Source organism: Candoia aspera, chromosome 2 (assembly GCF_035149785.1).
Source record: "Candoia aspera isolate rCanAsp1 chromosome 2, rCanAsp1.hap2, whole genome shotgun sequence".
In the NCBI taxonomy this organism is placed as follows: Eukaryota; Metazoa; Chordata; class Lepidosauria; order Squamata; family Boidae; genus Candoia; species Candoia aspera.
In genome coordinates, this window is record NC_086154.1 from 152,979,375 (window position 1) to 153,002,049 (window position 22,675).

Below are 22,675 nucleotides of genomic sequence, written 5' to 3' on the forward strand. Positions count from 1 at the left end.
CTGCCTTCAGGGATTGAGCAGACCCTCCTTCTTCCCCAGCCATTCTCAGATCCCATCCCACTCTGTCCTTTCTTTACATCAACACCCTGGGTGTCTCTGTCCAGAGCAGTGGTGCTCCAGCCACGATAAAAGAGGAAGCTGGAGATCAACTGAATCACTCCCTTTCCTCTCAGATGATGTGCTAACATCACCAGAAGAAAAGCTACAAGAGTACCAGATATGGATGGGAGGAAGAGTAGAACTCTCTGTTTCCTTCTCATTCCAAGGCTGGAATGGCAAAACCAAGTAAATGTCCAAGCGTGAGGATCTGTGAGTTGTCCAAGGAGAGATTTTGAGGCTCAGGAGAGCTGGGTAGGTAAAGCAAGTGTTTTTGGACCTGGCTTTTAACTACAAATTAATCTGGGGGCTTACAAAGCTCACCACCTTGAATCAAGTTTTACAAGGCCTTTAAGTTTGTACTTAGTCCATCTGGGTGAGTTTCTCTGGCGTCTCTAACCCTAACATAACTATTTTTCCAAATACGTATTTGTGATTATTCCTGCAAGCTAGTAATGAATGCTGTTATTGCTGCAGAAAAACAAAAGTGTATGTTGGGACAGATTTTCATCCAACTTCCATGTATTAACATCTGCAATTTTATGCATATAGATAACATCTTTGGAGTTTTCATTAAACCCGCCTTTCTTTTTGTACAGCATCCAGCTTCATTTAATAAAAACTTTAGTAGAATCTTTGCTGTGTCACACATGATTAAGTTATTTTAGAGAGAGTGTGCTGGATCAAGCCATTTTGTTCTTATAAGAGCCAACTGAGTGCTAGATGGAAGCCCTGAGTACTCTTCTGGTACTTCCTCTAGCAGATGTAGTGAGCGTAATGATTAGTAACCTTTGACAACCTTATCATACATGAATTGACCTAATACTTTTTTTTAAGTTGGCTACTGATAAGGCTACATCTTAGGATAATGAATTCCACAGTTAAACTCTGCTCTGGGTAACAAATTACTTCCTTTTATAGGTCCTCAGTCTCCCTCCCTTGAAATGCTAAGTGTTTCCTTATAGTGAGATTAGCACCATAAGTATTTATCTATGAAGGAAGAGCTAACCTCGTTAAGAAAGAAGCTTCAGTAGTTTACCTGGTTGAATCCTGTCCTGTAGATGGGCCTGCTGATGGATTTCTCTCCTGAAAACATGATGGCTAGCAATGGGGAGGATGATCAGGAACTGGAAGCTGAATTCCTGGCCATTGTTGGAGGTCAGCCAGATCCCAAACAGAAGCCAAATGGAAAAAGTAAGTGGACCCTGGGCCTTTGTTGGACTTCGTTATAATTTAAAATAGTGATATCCATCTACAGGATGGATATGTGTGGGCTTTTTTTTTTTTTTTGTTGCTGGGACTTCTGCTGCTTTCTTGCATCTTTCTGGAATTTTATTTATTGTTGGTATTTTTGTGCTCGTCTATTCCAAAACATCTCCAAGTGGCATACAACAGGTCAAAAATATCAGAACAGTAATTCGTAAAAGAAAACCTAACATCCCCCCAAATACTGTCCTTCAGAGCCAGGTTTTCACCTCTTCTCAGAAACTCAGTAGGGAGGAAGAAGTTCTTATATGTAGGGACAATCTATTGCATGAGAGGGACACCGCCACTGAGAAAGATGGAATGGACCTCATTCATGTTTTTTTTGGATCTCAGTACTTCTGTTCAGATACAGTATTCAGGAATACAAAGAGCTCACCATATGAATAACCCAGTCAACAGCACTCAGATTAAGTCAGGACTACCTGATTACCACAGATACAGCATAATATTTGCAGGGAGAAAATCTTCATGTCTGGATTTTACACACGTTGGCTTCCACACAAGCAAAGATCCAGGATTGTCATGGTCCTTGCTCACATGGAATCCAATATATATGCAGGTATTTCCCCCATAGACACATGTGATATTCTAAGGAAGCCAGTGCCATTTGAACAATGTTGGTGGGATAATAGAGAGTATTCACATGGTGAGTTCAACCTGAGTTTGGATGTCTGACTAAAGAGAGTCCAGTAGCAGTACCCACATATAAACAAGAGAATAAATCTATTTGTGGCCCTCTATGAATATTTGATGCCAAAACAAATAGACTTCAAGCCTCTCTTGGGCATTTGATGAAAGATCTACTTCAGTCTTGCAAGTTTCAGACAAGTACGGTCATCCCTCTAGAGTTCCTGCTTTAAGTTTGCCATCTTGTGTATCACAGCTTTGTGATTATGTATTTATCCATTTTTTCCCCTCTGCTGTATTTATGTAAGTTGCAGATCAGTCCAAAACTCCTTTCGGATCATCCTTTCCATGCTGGGAGAGGTTGGTAAAAGCCACAGTACTGCAGAGCAAGTTGAGGAAAACTCCTTTGGAACCATCTTGAGTTGATTTCATGGCACATGAGAGTGACTGCTAGTTGCCAATTCTTTTTCTTTCTTAGCTCCTTTGCCAATGGAGGCTATTGAAAAAATGGCTGCTCTCTGCATGACGGACCTTGATGAAGAGGAGGGGGTAGAAGAGGAAGATTTGGAAGATGATGATGAGCTAATGGTAACAATGCCTTGGGATCTACTAACACCCAGTCACTATGTTATATTGTCAAGAAACATATTCTGTTAGAGGTGGAAACTAAAGAACTGTAGTTTAGAACAGTCTTTTCCTGCCCTGGTTTCATGCAGGGGTGTTGGAATCCAGATGTGATATCAGCTTCCATAATTCTCAGCCAGTATGACCAAGTCCGAGAGCCAGTTTGATGTAATGGTTAAGGCTCCAGGCTAGAATCCGGGAGCCTGTAAGTTCTAGTTCTGCCTTAGACACAAAGCCAGCTGGGTGACCTTGGCCCTGTCACTCACTCTCAGCCCTAGGAAGAAGAAGGCAAGGGCAGACTGAAATCTTGCCAAGAAAACTGCAGGGACTAGTCCAGGTGGCTGCCAGGAGTCAACATGGACTCGAAGGCACCAAAAGAAAAAAAAATTACCAAGTCCACCAACCTGGAAGGTGCCAAGGGAAAGACTGGAGTAAAACGGGGGAATAAAAATCTTTAGATTTTATTTATTTAAGATACATGTTTACACCATATTCCTACATGAATTCTTTGAAACAAGAATGGGTAAAACAAACTGTGGTGCTAGTGAAAGCTGCAGCTTTGGGTGGGATGTTGAAGGAGAGTTACATGGAATCAATAAATGGCTTTGTGCAGGAAAAAGGAAGGAAGGAAAACAGTTGAGCTGGCACGAGAGAAAGTGGGAGTTGAGGTGAAGGAATTTCAGTAACGGCAAAGTGGGAACATTCTGATCGAGAGCAGTGGTCAAGGAGATGTATCCTGAACATTATGTTATGGAAGGGGAGGGATTAAATTCCCAGGGGCTGGGATAAGTGAATAATGTGGGATTTTATATCTTTCAGAGCCGAGCATTGAGCAATAGGTAATATGGAAGATTTTGAATGAATATTTAAATTGTTAGGATAGTCTAGGTCAGTGTTTCTCAACCTCAGAACTTTAAGATGTGTGGACTTCAATTCCCAGAATTCCCCAGCCAGCATCTTAAAGATGCTGAGGTTGAGAAACACTGGTCTAGGTAGTCACTTTTGACTGAAAAATAGTATTAGAAGTTTTCAGCTGAACAAAATAAGTTAGAACAATTTCAATGCCTTCCATAGTAGGAAAAAGAACATGCTTATCCTTTAAATCAATGGCATTGTCTCAGTTTTTCTGTCAGATTAATTTGGTTTGAATATAAAATATGCTTAATTTTCACCTATTATTGCTTCATGGAGTCTACAGCTCTATAAAATACAGAGGACTGCATTCATAGAAAATACTTCAGAGAGTTTCTTTAGCAGAAATTATCTGCTGAGAGAATTGATAATAGTTTCTCTTGCGTTCAAGAGAGGCATCAGTTGTTGCAGGGAGGAGTATTACTGAAAACCAATTAAATACATCTTGAATCAAAAGACATCTGTGTTCAGATTAGAGTTGATTTCTAGTTTTTGGGTTAGGACTCACTGTAATCTTCAGGTGGCCCTGAAGTGATACGGTAGGATTCTTTTGCTTAAATTCAGCATGTAGTTTTAACAATACTTTTTCCCTGATTGGTAGGCTGAACTCACTGAAGTACTGGAGGAAGGTGGTAAGGCCCCAGATATTGTGGTACCTGCTGCTACTAAGGTGCGTATTTTCATACCAATTTGGCTTTACTGCTCTTGCCTGCTTGGTGGTTACCTTTTCAGCTGCAACTGAGGGAAAACTGAGTTTTATTTTGCTCATGCATCACTAGTTCAGGAGTTGATCATGAACAGACACTTCTGTGAGGTCTTTGATGTAAGTCACTAGGAGCTTCCATCTTTCAGAGATCTCATTAAATAATGTCACTGAGACTGTTCCTCCCCATCCAGATTCCCTCCAGGCACTACTACAGAGCTTGACAGCATTGCTTGGCCAGCCAAGGTTTGCTTGTTTGTTTGTTTATTCAATTTATATAGCCACCCATCTCAAACCAGTGATTCTGGGCAGCTAACAAGATTGTCATGTACAACTAAGTATCATCAGCATATCAATGATGCTTGACCCCAAGCTGATGGGTAACCTCTCACAGAAGCCTCATGTAGATATTGAACAAGAGGAGTGAGGGCATTGGGTTCTGCAGTACCCCACAGATCAGGGTTTTTGGACTCAGTCCCTTTCCTACTCCCCAACACTGACTGGAACCTTTCACAGAGAAAGGAAGAGAACCACCCCTTTCCCTGCAGACAGTCAGGAAGGGTATTATGACTGATGGTATTGAAAGCTGCTGAAAGATGAAGAAGAGCCAGGATTGGTACACCACTCCTATTCTGGTTCTACTATAAACTATTATGCCATATCTATACTATGCCATGGCCTGAATCCAAGTCCTGATAGTGTGCTTCTTCCAGGCCCTCTGTTACTGCAACCTGACCATCTTCTCAACAGTCCTCCCCCAAAAGGAGAGGTTGGGGATTGGATGAAAATTGTCCAGGATAATTAGGTCTACTGATGTATTCTTGTGAAGGGGATGCAGTACAGGTAGTCCTCAACTTACAACCATTCGTTCAGTGACTGTTCAAAGTTACAACAGTGCTGAATGAATGGTGGTTATGACTGGTCCTCAGTTCCAGCCATCCCAGCACCTCTGCAGTCACCTGATTGCAATCTGGGTACTTGGCAACCAGCTTGCACTTACAACCGGTTGCAGCACCCTGTGATCACCATTTGTGACCTCTGCTGGCTTCCCCAGAATGTCAGTGGGGAAGTTGGCAGGGAAGGTTGCAAGTCTCTGGGGTAAGTGTCCCCCACCTGCGCACCCTTCCCCAGCACCTCTGCGTTTGTGCCACACTGGCCATTTGCACACCCCACGCCCCATCCCTGAGCCTCCCCATACCTCCCCACCACTCGTGCACCCCTGCGCCTCCCCCACGCACCCTCCCCAACCCTCCCCACACCTCCCTTGCACCCTCATGCACCCTCTCCAAACTTTTCCGCACTTCCCTCGCACCCCCGTACACCCTCCCCAACCTTCGCCTCCCTTGCACTCTTGCGCATCCCCTCACACCCTCCCCAACTCTCACCACACCTCCCTCACACCCCCTCACACTCTCAAATGCCCTCCCCAACCCTTGCTACGCACCCCTACACACCCTCGCCATGCCTCCCTTGCATCCCCATGCACTCTTCCCAACCCTTGCCACTCCTCCCTTGCACCCTCACACCCCCCCTTATGCCCTCCTCCACCCAGCAGCAGCCATTTACCTGCCTGCTTGTGAGCTGCCTGAGACTTGCAACTTCTTGCCAGCTTCCCCACTGACTTGGTTGTGGGAAGCCAGCAGGAAGTTGCCTCACCTAACAACCATAGGATTCAGTTAACAATGGCAAGGGGACTGCTGTCGTTAAGCGATGTGGTTGCTCTTTTCGATCGCATTGTTTAGCAACAGAAATTCAGGTCCCATTGCCGTCATAAGTCAAGGACTACCTCTATTGCCTCTTTCAGGACTCACAGAACCATCCTTCTCTCAAGGAAGTGGATTCTACCTCGTGGACCAACTCCATGTGACTTCCCTCATCCCACCAGCTAGGAGGGATGAGGATCTAATAAAGGTGGCTGAGTTAGCAGTCCTGAGAATCCTGTCTACTCGAGAGTAACAGGATCAAACTTTTCCCAACTAATGAAGCTAACCCTGCTCCATCTGCCCACAAACACACATCTAACAACCTCCCCAAATTCCTGGAACTCACACTGTCTGGCCTCCCAGTCAACACATCACCCCTCCAGACACCCATCTTGAACGCACTTACGCAGCGATCTTTAGAACAGTGCTGTAAAGTCCATAATGATAAATTTTGTTGTAACTTTTTTCCTCTTGTCTAGAGAATGTATGTAACAAAAACTAGCAACAATAAAGCCATACCTCCTAAGGCCAAGAATATAACAATAATTTGAATTAAGTCAGTAAGGATACCAGAATTAAAAAGCTCATCAAAAAGGAAATCAGAAGGCTTGTTTGAATAGTTGTTCTGCAAATTTCTGGGTGAACAAAAGAAAATAAGAGAGAAAGGGAGAACGGCTCTTCTCTTTGCAATAGTCAGAGTGTATGGCTTTGATTCCAGGTTAGTAGCTAGCCTGTGCTTTTTCTGCCAGGAATATGATTTTCCTTCTCTTTTATATTGCTGTTTATGATTTACAGCACACAGGCAGGCGGCTGTTATTGCTGGAGGGGGAAGAACATGAGCATTTCCCTATCCTGTATCTGGAACTCCTGGGTCAGGGCTCAGGTGTACATTATGCTAGAGTTACTCTTCTGCAGTTGAACTAATGTTGGCTTTCCTTAAGAAGTAAGGATTGATGTTGTGCTTTGCCAGGCATATGATGCTCCAGCTGCTTCCAATGCATCTGAATCCATTTTGCTGGAAAGACTGGCCATGTACAAGGCTGCAGTTGTTAATGCAGAACAAGCGGGAGAAAGCTCCAAAATGCGTCGCTATGAAAGAGGCCTTAAGGTAAGCCACTGAATATTGCTAGGACAGATATCCTAGATCTTTAGTGTTTATTATTAACATTAATAAGCATTTTTTTAAAAAGTAATCCCTTGTACAGACATGCCCAGATTACAAAACAAGCCATTCAGAATCCACCATTAATCACATGCATTTTGCATTTCATTGCCTAGTAGTAATAATGAGCCTCTTTTTAGTGCTAGTTGTGAGAGGGGCAAGCGAATGCCAGCTCTGTACAGGAAGACTAGGGTAGGAGTATGGTTAGCCATTAGGTTCTTACCTAATCCAATATAAGAGTTAAACCCTGTACAGATCTTGACAAGGTGCAGAAGTAATGGGAAAACTTGGGTAAGGCTCTGAAGAGTCTTGGAGGTATCAACGAAGTATAGTAGATATGGCCAGAGAGAGGAAACCCAAGATAATGATGGAATCTTGACAGATATGGAAAGAGTGTCACTTGAGCAGCTGATAAATAATACAAGAAATGCTTCTTTCTAACTTCAGTGGTAGATAACCACTGTTTCCCATGTGGATTCTATCATCATATCTGTCTTGAAGACCCTTGTGGAGTGGGTGAAGTATGTGGTTGTTACAAACCTTGTCCTTCTACTGGTGGCATAGTCAATTTATGGGGGAACCTGCAAGGTGCTGTTATTATATGAAGTCTTTTTTTCCCAGACTCTAGAAAACTTGTTGACCTCTGCAAGGAAGGGCAAAAAGATTGATGAAGATGAGATTCCTCCACCAGTAGCTACAGGAAAGAGTAGTAATTGCCAGCAGGCTGCTTCTTTGAAGACCACTCCAGCCTCACAGCCCTCCGCCCCAGAAGGAAGTGCAATGTTAATCAACCACTTTACTCCAGAGTCAGCAGCTGCACCTCTTGAACAGTCACCATCTAAATCATCCCCCATATCACAGCCGACTCCCAAAGTTCTACCGCCAAAACTTCCAAAGCCAAAGATTTCTCCAACACCTGGTCTGCCACTCAGGTCCCCAGGAACACCACCAGAAACATCTGCCCCATCAGCATCTTCCCTTTTGTCAGGTTAGTACTGAACAAGACTACCCAGCTTAAGATGACCAAGAGAGGAAAGGCGTGTTTGTTCTGTTGAGAAATTTGATTTTCTGTAGCACAAACAGAGCTAAAGCTCAGTTTAGCTTTGCTTCTGGATCCAGTACTACTTTTTAGGTAGCTGGGTATAAGATGCTCCATAGGACTAGTTAAAATGCCACAGGCACATGACAAGCTTTCTAGCTCTCCAAAATCTCCCATCACCCTGGTCAGCCCCAAAAATAGGAAAGGAGAAAAAGCAGTAGAGAAATCTGGTATTTTTACCAGGTATCATGACTATGAGGTCTATAGCAGATTCTCCAGGATGGAAATTGCAGACTGACTAAATTAATCAATCATGAGGAGTTGCAAGACCTACTTTTTGGTAGTAATAGGGCCAGCAGAAGGGAGACTTAGGTACAAATCCCGTTGATGCTCATTCATTTATGAAAATAAAATGGAAAGAAGTCTGTGAAGGAAAATTAGAATACAATTACAATAAGATGTTTTGCTGGACTTAAGAGACCTCAGTGGATTAATAATTATTTTAGTTAAATACTTGTAGTAGCAATATAGGAGCTCTCTTCTCTTAGGTCTAGCTGTATTACCTTTCTTTTGGACCATTATTCATATTATTAGGATCTTTTTTGTTAATGTTCAGCATCTTAATGTCAGAAATATAGATTTGATTTAGCCTTTCTTGTATTTTGAATTGCCTTGAACATAATTTAGCACTAATTTTATGTAGCTAGGATTCTTCAGTTAGTCTCACCAGAATAACTCTAGCCAAGATAAAATGTGGGTTTTGTTCATCGACTGGGCCTGATAATAGCAGCTGAAAGGATTAAAAAAATGATAGAATCAAAGTAAGATTTATTTTTGTTCTTCTCAGATCCCATGCATTTGATGTCTTGTGTTTGATATAAACCACTTTAAAAAATCTGTTGCCAATCATAAACCTTTGAAGTTGGGCCATAGCATAAATCACAGTAAAACCTTGTGCTAATATTTTCTTTTGGCAATGCATAACCTAATCACTGAGATCCAAAGAATAGCTCATGTACTCATGGCACATTCTTCAGTCCCTGTTCTCATGGCAAAGTTGCTTTTGAAGCAGAGGCGTCTTTTGAAAAGCAGCCTGCCATATTTCATGATGGCCTGCTAATCATATGGGGAGGGAATGGAGACATACAACGCTTGAAACAAATCAATGAAGGTCCCTCTTCGCTTATTCCCAGTTCATCAGATCTCTTTGACAGAGAATTGTGATCAACCACTAATTTCTGATATGTGGGGGGAAAAAGAATATTTTGTGCAGCTTTTCCCAAACCAAGTACAAATTTGTTTGCCGTAATACGAGTATACAAGTAAACTGCAAATACATGTGATAGTGACATGTTCAAATATTTACATATTTCTTGGTTAAAGTATAGAAGCTGGAAAGTATAATAGTATGCCACATGCACACCCTTCAAGTCATTTTTGACTCCTGGCAATGGCCCCCAGAATCTTTCAGAAGGGCTTTTCTTCCTAGGGCTGAGAGAGAATGATTGGCTCAGTCACCCACCTGGCTTTGAGTCTACACTGGGAATAGAACTCACGGTCTTCAGATTTCTAACCCAGTGCCTCAACCTCTGCACTATACTGGCTCTACACATAGATGCTTACAGATTATAATATAAACTCACTAGTCACTGATAGCTGATACAATCAATATTTTGTAAGCATTTAATTTTTTAAAATTTCATATTGTTGTGAAAGAAACGTTTAGAAAAAAAAGAAAAGCATTATACAAAAAGCATTTAGGTAGCCCCCTTTCATTTTTCCTCCCATCCTTTCCTTCTCTGGATGCTTTCTGAATTTAGTTAAACTTTAATTATTATTAACTTAAAAATGGAAAATTCTGTAAAGTTTTTTAATAATGATTTTATTAAACATAGTTAAACAGGTAAAAACTAATACAAACTACAAAAAAGAAAAGAATAAAAAAATAGTACAGGAAAAAAGAAAAAATATGGAAAGAAAAATAGAAAATAAAGAAAAAAAGAATATAGTAATGAAAAGTAGAAAGGTCCCTGAGTCATTTTCTGACTCCTTGGGGGACACTGCTTTCGCAATGTTTTCTTGGCAGACTGTAGAGTGGGGTGGTTTGTCATTGCCTTCCCCAGTCGTAATTACCTTTCCCCCAGCAAGCTGGGTACTCATTTTACTGACCTCGGAAGGGTGGAAGGCTGACTCGACCTGAGCCAGCTACCCGAGAATCCAGCTTCCGCTGGGATCGAACTAGTGACTTCCCCCTTCGTCACAAGAAGTATAAACAATTTAAAAAACTTATCACCTTCTCTTAAAGTACAACAACTATCTCTTTATCCCCTATCTCATCTGTAAGCAGATCCTTTAAAACCTCGTCATTTAGTCCTGGTCAGCAAAAGGCCATTGAGGAAAATTCTATAAAGTTAACAACAGTCATGAACCTCGTGCAGCCTGAAACTCAACAGATGTTAATTAAAACTTTTTTGGAGAGAGGGGAGAAGTGCTTCTTCAGGTATGGGAAGTTGAAATCCAGGCATCTTAAAGTTGTTGAGATTGAGAAACACTGGCCTAAATTATTATTATTTGGGGGTAACTTAACTTTTTGCGTGCTCAACGTTTTTTACCTTCTGTGCAGGTTTGATGAGTAGTGTGCATGCACATACGCCCACCCCTTAGAGCAAGCATGTCCAGCCAGTGGCCCACAGGCCACATATGGCCATGAACAGCTAGTAACGTGGCCCCTCCAAAATCATAAACTTTTAACATTATTTTGCTATATTTTTGTGACTTGATCGCATGGTACTCAAGCACGGACTACATAGGTAGAAACAACGGAACGCTGTGTAGGGGAGGGGGCAGTGGAGGGCTAACGCCACCACTGCCCGCTACACACATCAGCTTGTGGCGACTTGGCGTTATATATAATATGTCAAGCTACCTACACGTGTTCTGTGACGACAGGCGTTTATTGTTGTTATTATTAAGTAGACATGTAAGTTTTCTTGTTTGATTATTAGCCTTTGCTTTGTTTATCTGCTTATCTAACAATTTACGATGGGCTTGTTGTGTTAGTTCTTAAAAAATAAATTTATTCCTAAATAAATTTATTCCAGCATGGCTTCAACGGAAAACAGAACCCAAAAAAAGAAAATAAAAAAAGAAAAATCGCCAACGAAGGAAGAGTATTCAGCGAGAAATGGACAGACGAGTACTTTTTTGTCGAGACAAATACTAAGGCACTATGCTTAATTTGTAGGGAAAATGTGTCAGTTTTCAAAGACTACAATTTGAAAAGGCATAATACAGAAAAACACGCTGCCAAATTTGAAGCATATCAAGGAATTTGTCGTAAAGACAAATTAGAGGAACTGAAAAAGTATCTGTCGTCTCAACAATTTTTTTAAAAAAGTCACAGCTTAAAAGGACTCTGTTATAAAAGCTGGCTATTTGCTAGCAAATCTGATTGCAAAAAAATCAAAACCATTTACCGATGGTGAGTTTATTAAGTAATGTATGGAAAGCGTGGCAGATATAATTTGTCCTGATAAAAAAAGCAATTTTTCTAAAATCAGTTTGTCTTGCCAGACTATAGCCAGGCAAAGAGAAGAAATAGGAAAATATATCGAAAGAGGTTTGAAGAGTAAAGCTGCTAATTTCAAACTTTATCCTTTGGCGATGGATGAAAGTACCGATGCTACAGATACAGCTCAACTTGCCATTTTTATTAGAGGTATTGATAACAAATATAATGTCACTGAAGAAATGGCTTATTTGGTACCATTAGAAGACACAACTGAATCTCTTGATTTGTACAAAGCAGTAAAAATGACATTAAAGTGATTTTCTTTAACCATTGTCAACATATCTGGTATATCTACTGATGGTGCCCCGGTGATGGTTGGTAAAAGTGAGGGACTTACAAGATTGATAGAAGACGATGCAAGTGCCACCAGCAACGCACATCTGATGAAGTATCACTGCATTCTAAATCATGAAAACTTATGGGTGAAAGCTTTAAAAATGGATAATGTCATGCAAATTGTCATCAAAGCAGTGAATTTCATAAGGGCCAAGGGACTGAATCATCGCCAATTCCAGGAGTTCCTTAAAAGTATGGATGCTGATTATGGGGACATCTTTCACTTTACAGGAGTATGGTGGCTAAGTCAGGGTAAAATGCTGAAAAGATTTTATGATTTGCAAAATCAAGTCGTTTATGGAATTAAAAAGAAAATTTGTCCCAGAACTTGAAGATGAAAAATGGCTCACAGATTTAGCATTTTTGGTGGATTTGTGACCGCTCATTTAAATGAGTTAAACATGCGTTTTCAAGGTGAAAACCAACTTATCGCTGCAATGTTTCAAACCATAACAGCATTTGAAATGAAACTTAAAAGTATGGCAAGCTCAAGTTATGGAAGATAATTTTATACATTTTAATATGTTGGCTAAACACAGTCCTGTGAACAGCGAGAAATGTGCAGCCTTGCTTTTCGGTTTGATACAGGAATTTGGGAACAGGTTTCAAGATTTCTGGAAAAATCATCAATATTCTGGTATATTTTCGACTCCGTTTTCAGTCGACATAACTACATTACCTCCGAATTTTCAAATGGAATGCACAGAGTTGCAATCAGACATTCAACTCAAAGAAAAAATTGATCAAGTTTCTTTACTGGACTTTTTAAGTCCTATCTTCCCAGAGAAAAATGTCCTTTGTTTTACAATCATGCCTTATTCATGACATCACTTTTTGGCAGCCCATACATTTGTGAGCAACTATTTTCAAGGATGAAGCACATGAAGAGGAAAATTAGAATTAAAATTTCTGACGAGAACCTTGCAAACTCACTGAGAATTGCAACCACCTTCATCGAACCAGACATCGATGCATTAGTTTCACAAAAACAAGGTCAAATATCCCACTAGTTTTATGTTGCCTTCTTTTTTAAAACTTTATAATAAAAATATTAAAAAATAAATGAAGTTTTATTACTTATGTACATTAACTGTATTAGATATTTTATGTGTGGCCCAAGACAATTGCTCTTCACTCAGTGTGGCCCAGGGAAGCCAAAAGGTTGGACACCCATGCCTTAGAGGGTACCTCGATTGTGACAGCTTCTCTCTCTGTCCTCAGATGCCCCAAACTCCAGCACTCAAGCTGTCCTGCAAGCCAGAGTACGGGAATATAAGCTGGCGGCCCTGCGTTCTAAGCAGGAAGGCAACATTGAAATGGCCACCAAATATTACCGCCTGGCGAAGGTAGGTGTGTTTCCACAGTAAGGTCACTGTGGGTTTTTTTAAAAGGAGAGAAAAGTAGTCCTTGCTGGGAAAATTAGCAAGGAAGAGAACATTTCCTGTCTCTCTGCCTGCCCTCAAAACTGCTGTTATATCCTGCTGGGTAGCTTAAAGTATACATTGAATTAGGCTATAATGTGGCTTGTTTGGTCTTGGCTTGGCATAACATGCAAACCCAGCTGCTATACTTCGTAAACCATGTGTGATCCAATCATGACTTGGTGAACAAATTATAATTTGGGGCAAGGTATGAACCAGGCCAATCTATGGAGCAGGAACAAAAGCCAGGATCTATATAGGTTGGGATTTGCTCTACATTCTAGGATGGCTCACATTCAGGTATATCATTGGATTCTGGTTACCCTGGAGTGCCTACTGCTGAACACATGAACTACTTCTGTTTGGAGAACATTTTTGGGATTATCCAAAAAGACTTACACATGATGTTTGATGTGAGTCACTTATTATGGCTGACGTCACTAAAATTAGGAGGATGACATTACCTGAAATGTCCAATTTTTATTGCAACCATGCAAAAGCAGCCATTCAGATAAGAGCTTGTGTAGAGTTTTGGCTCAAGGAAGGTCTGTGTTCAACACTTGACTCCTGCCTCTGTACTGCAGTTCTTCTTTCAGCTTCTCCGCTCTGGATAACGGGGATCTACCTGGCAGGCTGGTAGGGCAGGTTACAGAGATAATGAACGTGGAGTGTCGCTGTATCATGAGGCCAGGAAAAGCCATACGGTGGGAAAATGATGGACAGGATGTGACTCAAGTGCTGTATTTTCCCTCTTGCTTTGGAACTTCTCTGGTCACTCCTTTTATGAAGTGGGTGGCAGGATTCACATTATTTGTTTCATGCTTTCTTCATCTAAAGTTCAACTGTAAAATTTAATTGCTTAATCACAGTAGATTTTTATCTGAACATGTACAGAAGAACAAACACTTAATTGCTCATGTTCATATTTTTCAGAGTTTTGAACCTATTTTAGAATCTCTTAGTAAAGGAGAAGCTGTGGATCTCAGCAATCTGCCGCCACCTCCAGGTGAGAATGGAAAATTGGCTGCGTTTGCCTAGGTGTGTCTTATGCATGATTTTTGTTGTGAAGTTGAGTGTTCAGAACATTCCCCAAAAAGTCAAATCGGATGCCAGTGAAGATAGTAAGCCTTCGTTCTTTTAGAATTTCACTATCAAATGCCTGCATTGAAACATGAAACACCAGTTGAATTTCTAGCTGAAAGTAGGTAGAAGCTTATTGATTCGTTCCCTAATACAAAGTATGAAACAATGCCCAAACAAGGTATCAATTAGTTCTTATAATCACTAGGCATTCTAAAGGTGAAACACAGTTCTTTACCAAAATTCTGGACTAATCCATGAGTGACAAATGCTTTTCATCTAGATACACGCAGGGAAGTCGATACAGCTGTTAACTGCTCAGCAGTCTTCAGGATACAAATATTTTCAATTCTGAGTTATAGTTTTCAATAGAAGTAACTATTAGGGAATTCAGTAGGACTTGCCCATGATTGCACAGTATATATTTCTGATTTACTCACAAAGGTATCACGAAACATTAAGGCATGTTGAATTGTAGCAGTTTGCATGGCAGGTGTTCAGGACTTGTAAGGAAAAGGTGAACATCTAGTAGAATTTGATTCTTCTTTGTGGCTTCTGTGTGGTCCTAGCTATGACCAGTGAAAGAAGGACAATTTTAATTTTGCAGTCTGTCTTAGCTTGATACCAATTCTCATCTCATCATTTCAGGTTCTTGGCTAAGAATGCGAGTTCACTGTTTTTGTTTCTAACTTTGGCAGATATAAATGAAATGGACCCTAGTGTTGAACTGTTTGGTCTGCGATTTGGGGGCGGTGTTGCTGGTGGCAGGGAAGTATTAATCAAAGATATGTGGATGTCACTCTGTAGTGTCTGCTCAATGGTGAGAACTGAGAATTCTCTTATGGCTGGAGAAAGGAGATGGAACCCTCAAGATTCATGTTCTGCTCGGACCTTTTATTTACCTACAGGATATATGTCCTGCCTTTTATTTGAATGATCTAACATCAGTCTGGATTGTATGGTTTGTATTAATGCAGATTCTCAAGTCATATAATTCAGAAATTTCATCCAATAGCAGAGACCAGAGGGTGCTTCCCTTCCATTCTATTGTGCCAAGCAGCTACATTGGAGCAGAAAGTATTGTGAATGTATATTTGAATTGCTCAGTACATCTGGAGTGCCCAAGTAAGGATGGGCTGGGAGGAAGAGATAAGTTAGAGGCAGGTGTTGTAATTGCATCTTTCCTCCTGAGTTGAAATACAGAGTCTCTTTATTAATTAGCTTCTTAACTTGTGTCAGTTGGTTCTCTGCTTTCCACAGATCAGTTATCCAAGGAGAAGTTGTCCTCGCGTGTACAACAGACTCCTGTGGCAACCGCAACACCTCTTGCTCAAGCGGTAACTCTTCCAGCCCAAGGAGTCTCAAGTGCAGCTGGTAGGAACCCCAAAACACTTCCTTGTTTTTTCCACTTCTTGACAATAATGCTTCTTCGTTTCTTTATCTTTTATTTCAATTTATATGGCTGCCCATTTCAAATTGATTTAGGTAGCTAACAACAGTTAAAAATACCATAAACAACACGTAACAATAGAAATAATATATACATAATCAGCAGCTGAAGCAACAACCAGAACAACCGGCAACAAATCAATACAACCATTGCACAGGCTCTGCCACACATCTGGATCCCCAAGTTCAGTGACACAACCACATCTTTAAGGATTTACAGAAAGCCAGCAGAGTCGGGGCCAATCTAGGGGAGGGGGGAATGATGATCCAAAGCACAGGTACCACAAGGAAAAGGCTCTCTTCCTGGATCCCACCAGATGGCACTCCCTAATAGATGGGACTCAGACCATGCCTTTGCTGCCGCACCTGATAATCGGGGAGAGGTGGTCCCTCAAGTAACCTGTCTCCATGCCATGAAGGGCTTTATAGGTCAAGCCCATGATACCAGAATAAGAGACTGGGGCTGTGTTCCCTGAGAGCGACTGACCCCCCGTCTCCCAGCATACCTTCCCAATCCCTCAGCACAGAATTGTGGTGTGCCCTTAACCACCCAGAAATCCCTTCCTCCCCCAAGCCGTACCAGCCGGCCCCTGAGTTAGGGGGCCTCTACGTAATGTTTGTAAGTTTATTTATTTATTTATATATTTTTATCCCGTCTCTTGCACGGAGAGCCTGCAGTTCAACTTGACATATGTCTGAAGTGTGGAATATGTTGCTGCTTCATTTCCTTTCTGTGTTCAGCTTGGTGACTTTCCTACCGAAAGACACCTTGCTTCAGGGTACAGTCTGGGCCTCTCAGACCTGATGTCTCTGGAAGACCTCAAATCAGGTTCTTCCAGAATTAATATACCTGAGACTGGGTGGTATTGTGTTTGTTTGTTTATTTGGGTGGGTGGGTGGGTTGGAGGCACACTTTTTATCTTGACTTTTTTTTCCATAAGTGAACTCCAAGCATCACAGAATACATTAAAATAGGTAATCAGACGTTTAAAGACATTTGAACAATGAGGGAATGGAAAACGAATAGAGGAAGTTCAAGGAGCAAATATAGCAATATTCATGGACACCTAGCTTGATTTAGCTGTGAAAAGAGTTCAAAAATTCCTGAGTCTTCCTGGCAAATCTTTCTACTCCGTCTGTGTCATATTAAGACCCAGCAGTATCCTATTTTCTATGTAAGATATGCTTCTCAAGTTAAACCTTCCTTTGAGTTCCTGTAAATATAGCTGAGGGAAATTTTGTGTCCTGCATTTAGCTTTTAATATGGAGAAAATATTGCTTCTCGGCGGGGAGCACACTCAGTCATATGACCTTCCACCCTCAGCCTGAAGTGGCCCCACTCAGGTTTAGTATCTAGTGATCTAAGCAAGCACTTGTCTGCATGTCTTGCTGGGTTCTTGAAGGCATCAAGCTTTTACAAGGTATGTGGTCAACCTTTTCTGCCAATGTGCTGCCTAAAATTCTACCTTTGGTTTCCAGAGAGGCCAGCACCCCCTCGAGATATGATGGAGGCCCTGCAGCAGAGGATGGACAGGTACAAGACTGCAGCAGCCCAGGCAAAGAGCAAAGGAGAGGACAGGAAGGCCAGAATGCATGAACGGATTGTGAAGGTGAAGGGGCCTGCCCATTGTGACCTTGGATGCTCGTTTTGCTGCACCATGTTATGGAGCAGAAGCATGTAACTGGGAAGAGCACATACGGCAGGCTTGAAATGCTGGAATGTGCCCTGAAGTGCTTTTTCCTACTGTCTCCCTGTGAAAAGATACGGTGGAATTGTAGGTTCTATTAATTGCCAAGATACTGCAGCCATGCAAGATCCAGGTTTTGTCCAAAGGAGGAGCTGGTGAAGACTAAAGCAGCTCAATGCTTTTGTCAATATTCAGTGTCTGAGACCAGTATATAATGCTAGTGTCAGACATGCCACTTGCATTGCTCTTTAGAGAAATGGCCCCTAGTGGGCTACTCTCAGAACAGTTATAGTTTGCTCTCCACTTTTTCCCCCCGTTTCTCCTGCTTTTAATTCTTCATGGGAGAAGGAAGCCTCTATACTTTCTGCTTCTTGAAAAGGGAACTTCAGCTTGAACTCCTTCAGGAATTCACCACTCTGGACAGAATGTTAACAAGATAAGTCTCTGAACAAAGCAACCTATTTATATATTTTTTTTAAAAATACACATCCCAAAGGGAATTGCAGAATAGCCTCACAGTATTCAAGTGGCATGCATTAAAGAGCCCCAGTGGCCCATCATCAAAGAGCACACTGGAACCGAAGAGTCTGCTGCTGCTCTACATTGCTTGCATTTGATGCACAGTAGAAAGATTTCAACTAATAACCCCTTTGGTGTTGTTGACATTGACAGTGGCTGCAAAGCAAGCCAGGCCAGGCCTTCTAATGAAAACATATTATAGCAGCCTTCTCCAACAACATCCAAGATGTGTTGGGCTACAAATCCCATCTGCCACTGCCAGCATGATAGGAATTACGTGCAATTTATCAGGAGAGCTGCTATATTCTCTCTCAGCACTATTGACTGAATGATTATTTGAGAATATTCTTGATGCTCATGATGAAGATAAAAACATAATAAGCAACCATTTGGACAGAACCAATCTTGTCATACAAAGATCATGTTCTTAAAGTAAGTTTGTAGCTTATTGATTGATTTTTTTTTCTCCCAGCAATATCAAGAGGCCATCAAAGCTCATAAAGCAGGGAAACCCGTGGAGTTTGCTGACCTTCCTGTGCCACCAGGTATTTTATTTCCGATATTGCTTGTTGTGGTGTTTGCTTTAGGATTCCTCTAGCCTTTAGGTATCCTTAGGAAAGCATGTCCAGGAGCATGACAAGTAATGGATTGCACCTCTTCCCACTACAGGTAGCCTTGCCCCTTTTGAAAACTCCCCTGCATAATATACTGCTCACAGTTAAAGAAGGAACACATCAAGGAGAGCATTTTAAGCTCTGCCCACTCCTGGCTATACAGGAATCTATTTATGTATGTGAGAGTTTTATTTGCAGCCTGAAGTGTGTTAATTCACTTCAGGTCTTGCTTTGCTTGCTTAGACCAGATTAATGTTCACATGAGTGCTGGTCAAGACGGTTTGGTCTTGCCATCAGCCTCTGTGAGTGGAAAGTGCTTCCCAGAACAGTTTTAGGGAAGCTTCTTTGCCGTTCATAATTTTCTATTTGGAGAATTAGTGATCCTCCAGAACACAGTTTTGTAACAAAAGGTTACAAGGTGGTGATAAGGTGTAATATATTGTTGCAGCCAGCCTGTAGCATGCTAACAGAAGCACCCTCTTCATCTGACAGGAAGAAAAGGATGCATCTGATAAATGCTGTCCTCTTGAGGTAGCATAATGCAATAACACAAAATAACTCCTGGTGTTTTTTCTAGGTCTGACTTGGCCAGTGCCAACCTAGTGCCATCCCGCAGTGTTGAATTTTCAGTTTCCATTATTTCTGGCTAACGATAACAATTCTGGATGGAAACAATGGAAGCTGTAATGTAACGTATCTGAGGGGCCTCAGGTTGGGAAAGGATTTCTAAGGTTTCTCAAGCAACTGGTATCAAAATAGCTGATAACCATGTGTATCTCGTTTCCACTTATAACGGCAAAGGCTATGACCTCAGTTGTGCTCTTCTTTAGCATGAAAGATTCAAGCCTGGCATACCACTTCAGCCCATTGTATCATTACCAGGGACTCCCACATATAACATAGCTAAAGAGCTTACAAAGAAACTCAGACACCTCACAGAGGAGAGTGAACATTCCATCAACACCCCACTACAGTGCCTCCAGAAAATCAAAAACCTCAAAATAGAAGAAGATGAGATCATGGTCTCATTCGACGTTACAGCTCTTGAGGATGGTATCTTGGAAATCCAGTTGTAGTCTGTGGCACTCCAAGTGGACCAAATTCTGTGGTTTTATTCAAATACATGCCATGGAGTAATTGATTCCTCAGTAGTCAGTGAATAAGTGATTGCCAAGTAGCCAAGAATGATGTTAAGCAGCTGGCAATGATGCCATATTTACACCAGTCATTGTTTCACCTTTAGTTTACTATCATCTTTGGCAGGTTTCCCTCCCATCCAAGGAATGGAATCTTTGCCAGGAGATCAGAGTTTTGCTGGGATCCTTGAAACAGCCGTGAAACTAGCAAACGAGGACGAAGATGCAGAAGAGACAAAAAAGGTTGGACCGTGTATTGGGCGAGATCTTAAATGCTTTCCTCCAACAATATGTGTGGCATGGTTGATAGAACTGGGTATAAATTGGGAGTAGCTAAAAACCACTAATATTCTGCCAAACCAAGTGTATATTTCCACCTCTTTGTACCTGCCACCTTCTCTGGGTGGAATTGATTATACTTGTTTCCCCTTTTTATTTTAAATTGTGTAACCAGCTTAATGAGCCTCTTAAAGCACCTTCAGCAATTGCACTTTACTACAATAAAAATGTCAAAGTACCACCCAGACCCACAGCAGCCCTTCATCTCTGCTTTGATTGGCATTGTTTGTAAGAAGTGCCAGCAATACATTGCTGTTCCTGCCACCTCTTCCTAGAGCAGTCCAGGAGGAATGGAGCCTCTATCTGACAGGAGGACTGTCAAGGTTGAGAAGCTGCTACAGAGGGGGCCCCTTTTCTTCTGCAGGTGACAAACTTGCAAAAGACAAAGAAGTGTCCTCTAATTATCTTAACGTGGGAGGAAGTTCAGTCAAAATGATCTAAGTTTCTCCTTAGACCCAAAGACCATCTTGAATAGGAACATCACGCCATATTGTACCTCCTACTACGTTGCAGAACTAAGTTGCAAAGCAAGATATGGGAAAAGATGTCCCTTCATCTCCAACTCAGGAGTGCTAAGTTGATTTAGTCAGTGTGGCAAGTAAATGTGGGAAGAAGACAGCTTTGCTAAGTCTCTGCTCATTTTCACTCCTGCTTTTATATCACATGCCTGGGAATTGAACTTAAATGCCAGAGAATTCCTGGAAGCCTTGCACTCAGACCAAGCATCCATCAACACACATATAGGTAAACAACATTTACATACCATTCAAAAGATATGATAGAAAAGCCAAAAGACCAGAACACCTCCTCACCAGCAATCAACACCCAGATATGCAAAAATCAGCACTAGGATTAACACCAATGAACCATCAAACAGCACAATACACCCTAATCAAGGAACTATTAACTCAGGCAATCAACCAAGCAGCAAACAACAGCCCAATCAAGGAACTCCCAAGAAGAGAACAACACCCCCACCAGCACAAGCAGGGCAAGCCACGGTGTATAAGCTGAGAGCAAGGCCCGCTCCCTCTTCGCACTGAAGATGTTGCCTAGTCTGGCAATGAAACGTCCACAAGAAAACAACAAGGCTCAGAGACCACCAAGGACTCCACATTGAACTTAATGTCTGTAAGATCTATAATGTTAAATTCTGGGCCTGGAGGAAAACCCTGACATTCCTAAAAGTAAGAAAGCCAAAAAAACACTGAAAAAAGCCTTGTAAAGTCCTCACTTTGTTGAATAAGCACTGAGATAAATGAAAATCCTATATATCAGGGCAGATAAAATGATAAAAACGAATGTGTTAAAAATAACAAACATTTAAAAATGGTATAGAGAGTTAGTGAAAACGTTATGTGAAAGAGAGTCTTGCACTTTAAAGAAAACTGAATTTAATGCAGTTTGTATCCTAGCAAGCAGTGATTTGGAATCTAAATAAAAACTAAAGGGAACAAAAGCCAGCCCATGAAGATAGTATAAGAATATATATTTTCCCAGCAAAAGTGTGACTTTGTATGTTTGGCTAATTATAAAAAAGTTGGGAGGAAAGCAGTTTATTTTTGAACATGAGATTATTTGAATATAGGAAGAAGTGTGATTTAGAATTGCAAGGGTGTTTGGTGGAAAGGTGATAGAAACAGAAGGCTTAAAAAGCAAATCTGAAAGTTTTTTAGGGAGCATTCTTAAGAATTAAATCAGAGTAAAAAAATACCAAGAACTTTTATGAAGTGAGATATGGTTGGGTAGGTCAGCTAGACTTTGGATTCTGCAGCTGTCCCACCCACCACCAGGGAGGGCACTAACTGATCTCTGGGAGCAATCTATTGCCAAAGGTTGGAACAATGTCTCCTGCCCCCCTCCCTGAACCTCTTATTAGGGGACCCTTGGCATCCCAACTCAATACATGCATGCTTGTTCTACTTGGAACAAGTCCTGTAGGAACATAAGCGCCATGCCATTTTCCACTTTCCCCTTCAGGCAAGATTCCCAATTAACAGGGAGGGCTGGACATATTCTAAAAAGAAGGGCTCACCAAAAAGGCTCTTACAAAAGATCAGCATTCTGCTTGGCCTGAATGATCTAACAGAGGGCTCTCCTATATGTTCTTGAAAGTGAGGTGGCTTTCTCCTAAAACAGCACTTTAGTAGTGCTTTAAAAAAAAAAAACTATGGTTGGCAAGGTTGAGAAAAGTAGAAGGGGAGGACAACAGGTAAGGTGGCTGGAGGGGATCAAAGAAATAGCAGGACTTTTCTGGCAAACATTTGTACAGTTAGCAGGAGTCAGGTCTGTCTTGATGACACCTGACTAATTCATATGCACTATATATTCCTTAAGTCCAAATATTTGAAAAATAGTTATTGTTCTTTTTTGCAGCTCCACTGACAACA

The 22,675-nt window shown here is 41.3% G+C and overlaps 1 protein-coding gene across 1 annotated transcript in view; it reads left to right on the plus strand.

The window, feature by feature from the left end:
• The window catches only part of CC2D1A (coiled-coil and C2 domain containing 1A), a 56,225-nt gene that overhangs the window by 4,715 nt on the left and 28,835 nt on the right, over window positions 1-22,675 (plus strand). The window contains exons 3-13 of the mRNA XM_063294344.1: window positions 1,158-1,290; window positions 2,468-2,577; window positions 4,127-4,195; window positions 6,902-7,039; window positions 7,715-8,081; window positions 13,261-13,385; window positions 14,394-14,466; window positions 15,801-15,914; window positions 17,469-17,599; window positions 18,669-18,741; window positions 20,074-20,189. Of these exons, the coding sequence (XP_063150414.1) occupies window positions 1,158-1,290; window positions 2,468-2,577; window positions 4,127-4,195; window positions 6,902-7,039; window positions 7,715-8,081; window positions 13,261-13,385; window positions 14,394-14,466; window positions 15,801-15,914; window positions 17,469-17,599; window positions 18,669-18,741; window positions 20,074-20,189 (1,449 nt within the window). The remainder of the gene's footprint in view (window positions 1-1,157; window positions 1,291-2,467; window positions 2,578-4,126; window positions 4,196-6,901; window positions 7,040-7,714; window positions 8,082-13,260; window positions 13,386-14,393; window positions 14,467-15,800; window positions 15,915-17,468; window positions 17,600-18,668; window positions 18,742-20,073; window positions 20,190-22,675) is intronic.